The 12429-nt window shown below is 37.5% G+C and overlaps 1 protein-coding gene across 1 annotated transcript in view; it reads right to left on the bottom strand.

Annotated features, from left to right (window-relative positions):
* LYST (lysosomal trafficking regulator) overlaps positions 1 to 12429 on the bottom strand; it is a 339163-nt gene that overhangs the window by 105847 nt on the left and 220887 nt on the right. The window contains 3 exon segments of the mRNA XM_042780645.1: positions 4830 to 4970; positions 10399 to 10555; positions 12080 to 12146. Coding sequence (XP_042636579.1) covers positions 4830 to 4970; positions 10399 to 10555; positions 12080 to 12146 — 365 coding nt within the window.

Here is a 12429-nt window from a genome sequence, read left to right as displayed (position 1 = left end):
AACCAAATAACCAAACTCACTGCCACTAAGTTGATTTCAACTCATAGCAACTCCTCCTTGGGTTTCCAAGGCAGTATCTCTACAGAAGTAGATTGTCCAGTCTTCCTTCTGAGGAGTGGCTAGTGGGTTTGAACAGCCAGCCTTCTGTTTAGCAGTAAAACACCTTTGGCACTATGCCACCAGTGCTCCCTCCTTTGAAGATACCTGAGTATAATTTTTCTGAATTCCTTCTCAGGGAGCTCCAATGCTGCTTCTTCATCAGGGATGTTTTCTAGGTCTGTATTCTGCTCCCTTGTTTCTTCTTTGTGTGGACTTTGATGGTCTGTTGTTTCTGAGACATGTGACACTGTTTTATTTAGATCTTTGTTAACTGCTTGTGAAGAGTAGTTAAGGGTGAATCAGGCTCTTCTTGGTGGTTGTTTATCATTGGCCAGTTGGTGGAGAAGCAAGTAGTGGCTCTCACACAGTAACTGGAGCTGCAGGAGTTGTAGGTGTGGTTGTGTCATATGGGCATGGTTGCCGTCTCCCACTCAGTTAGACAAAAGCAACAACTGAAAAACCATCAAAAAAGTAAAACCAAGAGGACAAAAACACACTACATAAACACACAGGAAAAATCACCAAAAAAAAAAAAAAAAAGAAAACAAAAACAAAATGGGGAGAGGGCAATAAGAGAAAAGAGATAAAGTAGGAGAATAATGAAGAAAAAAATGTGAAAAATGCAAAAGAAAAACAAGGAATGGGGGTAACTGTGAGAAAGGATAAAATGGGAACCAGGAACAGGGAAGGGAGAAAAAGCTGCAAAGTAGAACCTAGGAAGGGAAGAATAAAGAATAATAATAAAAAGGATGAAAATAATAATAATAATAATAATTTTTTAACAGACAAAAACTGAAAAAAAAACAAAGAAGGAAAAAAAATTGGGGTAGGGTGGGGCAGGGAACCCGGGCTCTGTCAGAGCATACAGACTGGGATGGAATTCCTGCTGGCCCAGAAGGTAGGTGGGAGTGAGGGATGGCCACACTTCCATTCACCAAGAGGGTGTCAGGTATAAGGGTAACAAGGTGAATATTGCACCTTTCCAGTTATTCATGTTCGGAATGTCCTTGTGGTCCCCGGCAAGTGAAGCTTATTCTTAGGTCCCTGGAATCTGAGAGAATGCTGTTGCTTTAAATATTCAAAATGGGTAATCTGCTTGTAAACATTCAAAATGGCTGTGCACTCTGGACAGGCAGAAGTCCACAGCTCAGCCCATCTCCCTCTTCGCTGCTTCTTCTTTTATTCACCAGCCTCATGCAGTCCTTCATGCAGCCCTTGCCTAGCAGGGTTGATTTTTAGGTTAATTCTTAGGTCCTAACAGCACTGGGCAATATCCAAGATGTCTGTGCCATCAGGATCGCTGACAGACCACAGTTCTGTATGTCTTCTTTTTTGATGTTTTCATTCAGGTTCTTCTACTAGTCGGAGCTTAGTACACTTCTGTATCCTTCCTTTCAAAGCTCAGGGCTCCAGGATTATCTTCTGTATCTGTGTTAATTGGTTCCTCTTTGTTGAAGAGGGGCTGTGCAGTTTGTCTGCCTCTTCTGCCATCTAATAATCTAATTACCTTTGAGATCTTTCAATTTTATCTTTCTGATACTTTATAACAAGTTGAAGCAGATAATGCTTCCATAAAACCCCCAAAAACCAAACTAACTGCTCTCAAGTTGATTCCAACTCATAGCGACCCACATTGGGTTGCCAAGGCCATAAATCTTTACTGAAGTAGACTGCCCTATCTTCCTGCCATGGAGCAGCTGGTGGGTTTGAGCCAACAAGTTTCTGGTTAGCAGTCAAATGCCTTAGGCATTGCACCACCAAAAAACAAACAAACTCTCTGCCCTTTAGTCAATTCCAAATCATAGTTACCCCCGTTGAGTTTCCGAGGTGGTAAATCTTTGCAGAAGTAGACTGCCCCACCTTCCTTCTGCAGAGTGGCTGGTGGGTTTGAATCGCCAACCATCTGGTTAGCCATCAAGTGCCTTAGGCACTGTGCCACCACAGCTCCTTAATCCTTGCATATTCCCCACTAATCAAATCTTCAAATATAACAAATGCTTAAATATCTATTCAATTGTGAACTTGAATCATTGGTGTTAACATTTTAATAAATTTAGGACTATTTCTGTTTATTGAGTATTAGTATTCTGTAATTAAAAAAACCTAACTTTGTATAAAGTATGCCTGTTCCTAGAATAAGATGTCAAACTCTATTAATTTTATGGTAAGTCTATAGGTTTGTTCTGAATTCCTTTCTACTAAGCATTCTTGCAGATAACAAAAAAGTATCTCATTAAATCAAGTTAGAGCATTCTTCTGTGATGTAAATGAGCTGATAGCTAATTATTTCACTATTCTACTAGTGTAAACAAAAATCTCATAAGTGTTTTTATTAAAAAAAAAAAAAAAAACCAAAAGTTTTCCTGAAAGAAATGTTACCTTTGAATAGAAATGGTTCTTTGTGCAACCTTTTATGGACAGAAGAGCTGAACACAGTATCAGAAATAAAATAAAAAGGACCTGTTAAAAGCTAAGCACATACAAAAAAAAAAAAAAGTTATTTTGTTGATCTTGTGAAAACAGAAGGCTCTTCATCAATTTTGGAAGGATTTTGAAATGACATGATTTGAAAGGCTTATGTAAGATTCAGATGGAGTGAGGGTGGGACCATCTCACACAGTTAGGCAGTCATTCCACAGAGGAGCTGCAGGGCTGACTGAGGATCTGTAGACTCTTGTCTGTAGCATCAAAAAAAGTGTAGGGATTTATTTAACAAAAGTGAATGAAGCATCTTAGGGCAGGGGCTGTGGAGGGACTGACACTGGGGAGGGGCTGGGCAGCAGGGAGTCTCTATAAATGTAGTTATTCCCAGCTTTCAGGAGCTCTGGAGGCTCATCCCTCCTTATCTACAGTAGACAACATGGAGGTAAAAGGAAAGGCCTATATAAATGCTATAGGAAATGATGTGATATACATTATAGCAATATATTTTCCAAAAATGACTGCAACAATATTTCCTATCTTGCTTGGTTTTCCAGAATCTTGTCACACCCTCATTAAGCAGTAAGGTCTCTGTTCCTTCCTTTTGAACCTGGACAGGCATGTGTGACTGCCTCAATGAGCAGAATGCAATGGAAGTGATACTGTGTGATTTCCTAGGCTAGGTAAGAACAAGCCTTCTGTGGCTTCTGCTCATCTCTCTTTCGGAAAACTTGCCTTTGGAACCCTTAGCTTCCAAGTGGGATGTTCAAGGCCACCATGCTATGAGGAAGCCCAAACTACATGATATAGAGAGATGACATGGAAAATCACTGATAGAACCTGAAGAGAGAGAGAGGCTTGTCAGCTTCCAGCTGCTCTATTTTCTTGGTGGTTCTAGCTCCAGCCAATCTGAATGCAACCTCATGAGAGACCCTGAGCCAAAACCTGGCTGAGCTACTTCCTACAAAATCTGTGATAGATAATCGATTTATTGTCATTTTAAGTCATTAAGTGTTGGGGTTGTTTTTCACATAGCAATAAATACACTAATAAGAGACCATGGACAGAGAAAACAGACAGTATATTTAAAAGAGCCCTAAATTGAAAGGCATTCACTTCTAATTAACTAAAAACCAAATCAAACCCATTGCCATTGAGTTGATTTTGACTCACAGTGACCCTATACAGCAGAATGGCCCATAGGGTTTCCAAGGCTGTAATCTTTCCTGAAATAGACTGCCGCATATTTCACATAAGGAACAGCTGGTGGGTTCGAATCACCTGCTGTTTGATTAGCAGCTGAGCACTTAACCACTGAACCACCAGCGCTCCTTATCTCAAATCACAGGCACTGATACTTGGCTGAGACACTTCTCACTTGGGCAACTATGCAACATATTCCAGGGTAATAGCAGCATAGATTTATTAATAATTGTCCAAACAACTCCAGAGAGTTTAGTTAGTATAGAATAAATGCTATAGGAATTTGCTCAACGCTAACTTCCCTGAAGATGTAATTTTCAATTTCATATATTCCTAAAGGTCATATAAAATATGAAATTAAATACTGTAGGAAAATCATTCAAAGGTTTAAATTATATTTTGTTATGGAACAGGTAAGATTGGCCCAGATTTTTGGTCACTGGTACCACAGAACATTTGACTTTCGGTAGAGTCCCTGGGTGGTGCAAGTGGTTAACACGTTTGCTGGCTATCTGAAACTTTGGAGGTTCAAGTTCACCCAGAAGCATCTCCGAAGAAAGGCCTATTAATCTGTTTCTGAAAAAATCAGCCATTGAAAACCCTATGGAAAGCAGTTCTACTCTGACACACTTGAGATTGCCATGAGTCAGAAATGACTTGAAAGCAACTGTTTTTTTCAATCCTTTCTGGCTATCAGATCATTCTGGTTAGAGTACTTTATTTCTTTTACTGGCATTCCTCAGAAAATCATTAAGATTTTAGCTAATTTACATCTTGCTTTCAATAATTTCATTTTTTTTCCTCACCCAAATAATGAGCTTAGTTTAAATTTGTAATCAGAACAAAGAATAAAGCAATTTCTGTTATAAAATTAAAATACATGTTTATAAACAATTTTAATAAAGTTATAATGAGGATATATTTAGTTTCATAAAATACTTAAATTATTTAAGCTCACTTGGAAGTAAAATTATATTGTTAATAAATAAAAGTATCTCTCTTATTTGGAGACTCAAAATTTAGGATTTACAAAAGCTATTTTTTGAAAATTAGAGAATAACCACAAACCCTGAGAAGTACAAATGTGAAACAATTTATGGTTATACCTTCACGGTTAACTAAGAACTCTGGTAGATAGAAAAACTCAGGGATGAGTTCTTTCACATCAGTCATAGATTCAAAAGATGAGAGGCGCCAAGTTGTATTTGTAGAATGAAAAGTTCTATCTGGAATGTCAAAACTTTGATCTATAAAGAAATGAAAATAATACAATTAAGATACAAACACCTGATTCCACGTGAAGCCTGTCATAATTAATTTACATTTACAACTTCAAAAAGATTAAAATAATGTTCATTTTGCTTGTTTTAGTTTAAAAGACGTTATTCATGTCCTTGAAGAGAACGATTTCTATAATTATTTGACATCATACTATATAATTTTTAATTTGTATCATACTTTCATAACATACATAATTAGATGAATTTATATCATTTATCTGTTTACCTGATTACATCTGTCTCCCCAAGGAAAATGAAAGCTCCACAAGAGCAGGCACCTGGTGTATTACCACTGAGCACATCATAGTAGTCAATAATGAATTCTCAATAATTATGCACTTATTGAATGCATGAATAATGAAGGAAAATTAAAGTTCAAGTAGGTAAAATCATTTTTCCCCCATCAGGAGACAAAATTATTTCTTTACTTGTAATTGCTAGAACTACTTTTTTTCCCTTTCTTTTCAATTATTTCTATTTTGGGAGAGGCACTGTTATTTTGAAGAAATTCATGGCCATAGATGAGGCATTGTTATTTAGATGTTTTAACTCTGAGGTTAAAGAACTGAGTGAAATTTCCTATGAATGAAGATGAAACTAAGTATAGTTACTCTTTTGTTTTTTGGTGTAGACTATTAATAATCAGGGGGAGCTGTGGTGGCGTAGTGCCTAAAGCATTTGACTGCTAACCAGAAGGCTGGTGGTTCAAACCTATCAGCCACTCCTCAGAAGGAAGATTGGGCAATCTACTTCCATAGTGATACTGCCTCAGAAACCCAAGGAGGAGTCACTATGAGTTGAATCAAACTTGATGGCAGTGAGGTTTTTTTTTTTTAATTAATAATCAATACTGAGTTTTGACCTTGTCTCTTTTCTCTCAACAATTATCAGAATTTCTAGCCATAAGCTAGGCCTGGAATATTAAAATATTTATCCAAAACATCAGCAGTATTTCATCATTTAATGCGTCTCTGAACTTGCTTAAAGGTGAATACATGTTATCATTCGGAGACTGGAACAAAACTAATCTCAGCATCAAGCAAGGGACAATTTTAAAAGGATATGCTGTATTTGTCCCTCAAGCCTTAGTTACTCTGTCAAAAAATATTTCCTACTACATTTATTACCTTCTCATTACTTCTGGGTTAGCCACTAAATAAAATCTGGAAAGGAAAGAGGTTTATAATTAATTTTTCCTCAGCTAGCACGGAGGCCCTTGAAAGTAATGCCTACAAACTCACTCAGCAGAAAAGGTTATCAATATAAATGGAATTCAGCATAATTAAAGGCAATTGTGTAAGGCTACAGTGAGTTCACAATTTTGTAATCTGGGGTTGAGATTAAGGAACTGTGGAACAAGAGAAGCTCATTCTGATGATGTTCAGATTTTAAGATTCCCTGTTGTTTCCTTTTTTTTTTTTAAAAGTTCTACTACAAATTTCTAGAATCTAAAACATGCATGTACTAAACAAGTGGTTCTTAACTTGTAGCACTTTTGCCCCCAGGGCACACCTGGCAGTGTCTTAGGGACTTCTGGTTGTACTAATTAAGGGCTGAGGGTAGTGCCATGGGCACTTAGTGGATAGAGGTGAGGGAAGCTGCTAAACTACCTACAATGCACAGGACATCCCCCACAACAAAAAATTATTGAGCCCAAAATGCTAAGGTTGAGAAACCCTGTACTAAACCATAGCGCACAAATAAACTCAAAAGTCAACATAAACGATTTTAAATTAATCAGATGAAACAGAAAGGGGACTCAAGCAGTTTCAGGCTTGTATTTTTATAATTTGTTTTAAATACACAATAAAGTAAACAGTGTAATAGCAGTATGTATGAAAATAGATTCAGAAATTTTTGTTGATTGGGAGCTTTGTATTAATGGATTCTTAGGCTACATTAAGAGAAAGGTAGTACTTAGAGAGAAGAAACAGTTCTGTTATGCACTGCAATGGTCCGAAACCACATCTGAAATAGTCTTTCCCATTCTGGTTGCCATATTTTAATAAGGACATTTACAAAGCAGAACATATCTAGAGATGATCAGAATAGTTACAGATTTGTAGACTACAGCAAACAAAACCAAAAACTCACTGTCATTAAGTCAATTCTAACTCATAACACTATAGGACACAGTAGAACTGCCCCATAGGATTTCCAAGGCTGTAAATCTTTAAAGAAACAGACTGCCTCATCTTCTTCCCCTAGAGTGGCTCGTGGGTTCCAACCACCGACCTTTTGGTTAGCAGCCAAATGCTTTAACCACTGTGCCACTAGAGCTCCTTATAGCTTAAACATTGTTTTTTAAAACTATTAACTACAGAACTGTCTTATTTATTTTTATATTCCTTGCAGCAGCTGAGACAGGACTTTGCATACAGGAAGCTCTCAACTTGACAAATTAACTAAGGATAATTAGCCTGGGGGAAAACAAGACTGAGATGGAGAAAGGGGACAGGACAATCATGTTCAAATATATAAAGAGCTATGAAGTGGAAAGTTTGGTCTGTGTACCTATAGAGAGACAGATAGAAGAACGTCCTTTTTATACACCAAATAGAGAACAAGATTAATTCTTCTAAGAGGTTGTAGGAGTTTTTACATAAAGAAGTTCAAAAGCATTTGAATAATGAATAGATAAATGATTCCACAATGGCTTCTGGATGCCATGAGGAGTAATTACAGAGCTAATTTCCTAGTTTTCATTAGAAATGATAGGTAAGAATGTCCCTATTTTGCTCACAAATCAGTAAATTCATCTCTAAGACATCTTCAAAACTGCCAACTGACACTTAAAATAATCTCTAGAAGATTATTAACTAGAAAGTTACTAGAGTGAAGGTGCCAGTATGGCTCTCATACTAACTTGCTTTCAGAACAAATTATGGGAGTTCTGGCAAGATGGCGGTCTAGGCAGAAAAGACGGCACAGACTCTCTTCAACAAAGAAAAGGGAAACCAATTAACACAGACACAGAAGATACTCTTGGACCACTGAGCCTTGAAGGGGAGGATATAGAAGTGGACTAAAGCCCAACTAGCAGAAGAATTTGAGTGAAAATACCAAAAAAGGAGACATAAGAACTGCGGTCTGGCAGCAATCCTGAGTGATCCTCACAGCACAGACAGCTTGGAGATTCCCGAGTGGTGGTAGGACCTAAGAATTAACCTAAAAATCAGCCCTGCTAGCCAGGAACTGCACAGAGGACTGCTGTGGTGGCTGGGGAATCAACGGAGAAGGTGAAGAAAAAGGCGGACTGAGCTGTGGACTTTTGCACTGCCATTTTGAAGGTTTAAAAGTGGCTTGACTATTTTGGATATTTAAAGAGACAGCGCTCTCGCAGATTCCTGGGGCTTAAGAACACATTCTGCTTCCCAGCAAACCTAAGGACACTCCAGACCTGCAAGACTGAAAAGGTACCACATTCCTCTTGTTACTCTTATACCCCACACCCACTTGGTGAACAGAGGTGTGGCCATCCCCCACTCCCACCTACCTTCTGGGCCCACAGGAACTCCATCACAGTCTGTGTGCTCAGACGGTGCCCTGCCCTGCCCTGTCCTCCACTGATTTTTTTTTTCCTCTTTTTTTCATTTTCGCTCTCTTTTTTCTAGTGATTAGTTTGCTTTTATTTGTCTGTTTTAAAACAACTATTATTATTAATACTTTCGTCCTTTTTACTATTATTCTTAATCTTCCTCTCCCAGGTCCTAGTTTTCAGCATGTTTTCTTGTCCTTGTTCCTGGTTGAAAATTTTTCTTTTTTTTTATAAATTTAAGTTTTTTCCCCCCTTTTTTCTCATGATTAACCCCATTCCTTGTTTTCCTTTTTGCATTTTTCCTATTTTTTTTTTCTTCATTATTCTCCTTCTCTACATTTTTTCTCTTAGTGCTCTATCCCCAGATATTGCAGGTTTTCTTGTTTTTTCTTCCTCTTTTTCCCTTTTTTCTTTTTTTGGTTACTGTTCCTGTGTGACTACATGGTGTGTTTTTTGTCCATGTGCTTTTAGTTTTTTGATGGTTATTCAATTATATATTGTATCTAACTGAGTGGGAGACAACAACAGTCCCCATAAGACACAACTACACCCACACCTCCTGTATCTTCACTTACTGAGAGCCACTACCTCCTTCTCCACCAATGGGCCAATGATAAAAAAGCACCAAGAAGAGCCTGAATCATCCTTGGCAGCTCTTCACAAACAGTTAACAGAGATCTAAATACAACAATGCCATGGCACCTGGGAGACAACAGAACACCACAGTCCACATAAAGAAGCAGGATATAGTGGTAGAAACAAGGGAACAGGATACAGACTCAGAACACATCCCTGAGGAAGAAGCAGAATTGGAACTCTCCGATAAGGAATTCAATAGAATTATATTTAGGTATTTTCAAAGGACTGAGAGACAGACCAAAGAAAACACAGAAAAAACCTTACAAGAATTTTGGAAGAAAATACAAGAACAAAACGACAATTTCCCTGATATGATGAAAGATGAGAATATATCCATTCAAGAAGTCCAACGAACCCCAAACAGGATAGACCCCAAAAGAAAATCACTAAGACACATCAGAACAAATTACAGTAACATATGCCAATGAATAAGGAAGGCCAAAGAAGAATTGATGCCTTTGAATTATGGTGTTGGCGAAGAGTATCAATATACTATGGACTGCCAAAAGATGAACAAATCTGTCTTGGATGAAATACAGCCAAAATGCTCCTTAAAAGGAGAGAATGACAAAATTTCTACTTATGTATTTTGGACATGTGGTCAGGAGGGACCAGTCCCTGAAGAAGGACATCATGCTTAGTAAAGTAGATGGTCATTAAAAAAGAAGACGACTCTAAATGAGATAAATTGACACAGTGGTTCAACAATGAGTTCAAACACAGAAATGATTGTGAAGATGGCAAAGGACCACACAAGTTTTTGCTCTGTTGTACACAGGATCACCATGAGTCAGAGCCAATTTGACGACATGTAACAACAATATTCCCCTCTTTTAGACACTAAAGCTAATTTACATGATTTGAAATAATTACTGATATCATGATTAGTATAAAATTCACTTTAAGAAATGAATGGCATACACTTTTTTTAAGAGTAAATTTTATGGTATGTAAATTCTATTTCAATTCCTAAAAAATGAATTACATTTTTATAAACTTAGACATATCTGATTTGAAGCTGAAATTTGAGAGACATTAGCAGATAATATGACTTACTGCAGTTTGTTGGGGAGAATTTTGGTGAAGGAACAAGTAAACCTAGTGAAGGTATAAATAGTTCCCCTGTGGTCTAATTGGTTTCCATGAGTTTTCAGGATATCATTCAACTTTTTCAGATGACACAACATGACCATTTCAGCAGTCAGAAAATTTCATTACCTTGATAGGCTAAAAACATCTTTGTGAAAGGGGGCATCCTGACTAGGAAGTGGAGCACAGTCCCGCTGTTTGAATAGTGGGAGCCATAGTGATACGGCTGCACAGGAGGCATAGGGTCGTCTTCTCTGGCTCCTTTGCGGTATTCTTCTTCCAAATACTGATAGGACAGAGGATTGGAGCATAATAAATGAGAGCGTGCCTTAGGCCAAACTGGAATAGCTTCAATGGTTTCTTCTCCACCACCCTCTTCAGTGCCATAGATTGCCGTCCACTCTGCCCAAGACATAGCACCCTGAGTGTCTTGGAGTCTTCCTCTTGGTGCCATTCTAAAACCTGACCCCTCAAAAAGTACCTCACATCCTTTACTCTCTCATTCCTACATACAAATCTACCTGTGTCTAAGTGGACAAAGCACTCAATTAATTAGAACGGCTAATATTACTAGAGATATTTGCATTTTAAAAGAATTTCAAGATGTAATGGTAGGTAATGCATGCTACTCTAGAAGCCAAAACAATAAAAATGTAAAACCATGTCACATTATTGGAATGTGAGGTATAATTATAAAAATTTATGACTATTTTATAGTGTAGTTACAAAGAGATAAATAAGGATACAGTGATATTTTTCACTACTCTTTTCTTCTCATCATACAGCAGGAAGCTGCACCAAACATTTTAATATCTGTCTGTCACTATTCTCATCTCCCACAGCTCCTGTTTGGCTCTGATAACAAAGTCATGTGGTAATGGATTGATTCCCACAGCAATACCCCATTGTCAACAAAATAGAATCAAGCAGTAACAGTTACAAGATGCTTGGAAGGATCATTCTGGCACTGTGATGCAAAATAATGCAGTGAATAGAGAAAATGCTTCAGCCACTCTTACCTAAATACTGTTGTGAAGAGAAATGCAGCATGTGCCTAATGAATTTTTTTTTTTTTAATTTCTAACAGAGTTTCATTAATATTAGTTTCTCAGAGATAGTTAATACTTCAAAATCTGGCAAATTTTTATGTAAAAAGCTAATGTTAAAAAACAAAAAAACAAGCAAACAAAAAAAAACCTTATGTAAAACTCCCTGAATATGAATAATAAGGGGCAACAGTACATTACAAATAGCTCTGGTGGCGCAGTGCCTAAGGCATTTGACTTAACCAGAAGGTTGGAAGTTCAAATCCACCAGCCACTCCACAAAAGGAAGATGGGGCGATCTACTTTAAAGATTTACTGCCTCAGAAACCCAATGGTGGTCACTATGTGTCAGAACTGATTCGATGGCAGGCAGTTTGGAATTTGTGTTTATGGTACGTTATAAATACAGTGATACCATTATGCATGTAATACAAGGGGATATGAATAGCAAGCACTTGGAATTCTTTGTGATTTTTACAAGGAATGAGTTATGTATTCGAATATAATAATGAATTAATAGTTTTTACTTTATGCTACAAAAAAGTGCATTTCTTTTTCTGGCCAAAGTGTTTCCAGAAAATTGACACAGACCAATAGCATAATATTTAAAAATCACACAATGATTTCTAGTTGTGTCTCAATCAAAGCACAAGGAAGTGAAAAACAGAAAGATCAACACTATAACTTAAAATTAGGTAAAACACAAGTTTATGCAACAAAATTGCACTTTTCATTAAGCAAATACAAGGAAAAACTTAAGCTACCTTGTATGTGTCCACATAACGATCTTCCTTTTCTTTATACTGCACTGCTATAGGCTTAGAGAGATTTCTACAAAGGAAGAGATGAAGAAGAACATTAAACATTTTGACAGTGTCAGTAGAAAGCTGCCTAGCTGTCTGCATCCTGTAAGTCAATCACTGATCAACAAAATGCTCAGCCCTAAATTAGGAGCTCTGGTAGTGTAGTGCCTAAGGCACTTGGCTGCTAACCAGAAGGCTGGTGGTTCAAACTCACCAGTCACTCCTCGGAAGGAAGATGGGGCAATCTACTTCCGTAGTGATACTGCCTCAGAAACCCAAGGAGGGGTCGCTATGAGTCGGGGCCGACTCGA

The sequence above is a fragment of the Orycteropus afer genome, unplaced genomic scaffold (genome assembly GCF_000298275.1).
Source record: "Orycteropus afer afer isolate SDZICR_OR568_19922 unplaced genomic scaffold, OryAfe1.0 scaffold00050, whole genome shotgun sequence".
NCBI lineage: Eukaryota > Metazoa > Chordata > Mammalia > Tubulidentata > Orycteropodidae > Orycteropus > Orycteropus afer.
This window is presented reverse-complemented; position numbering and strand designations above follow the sequence as displayed.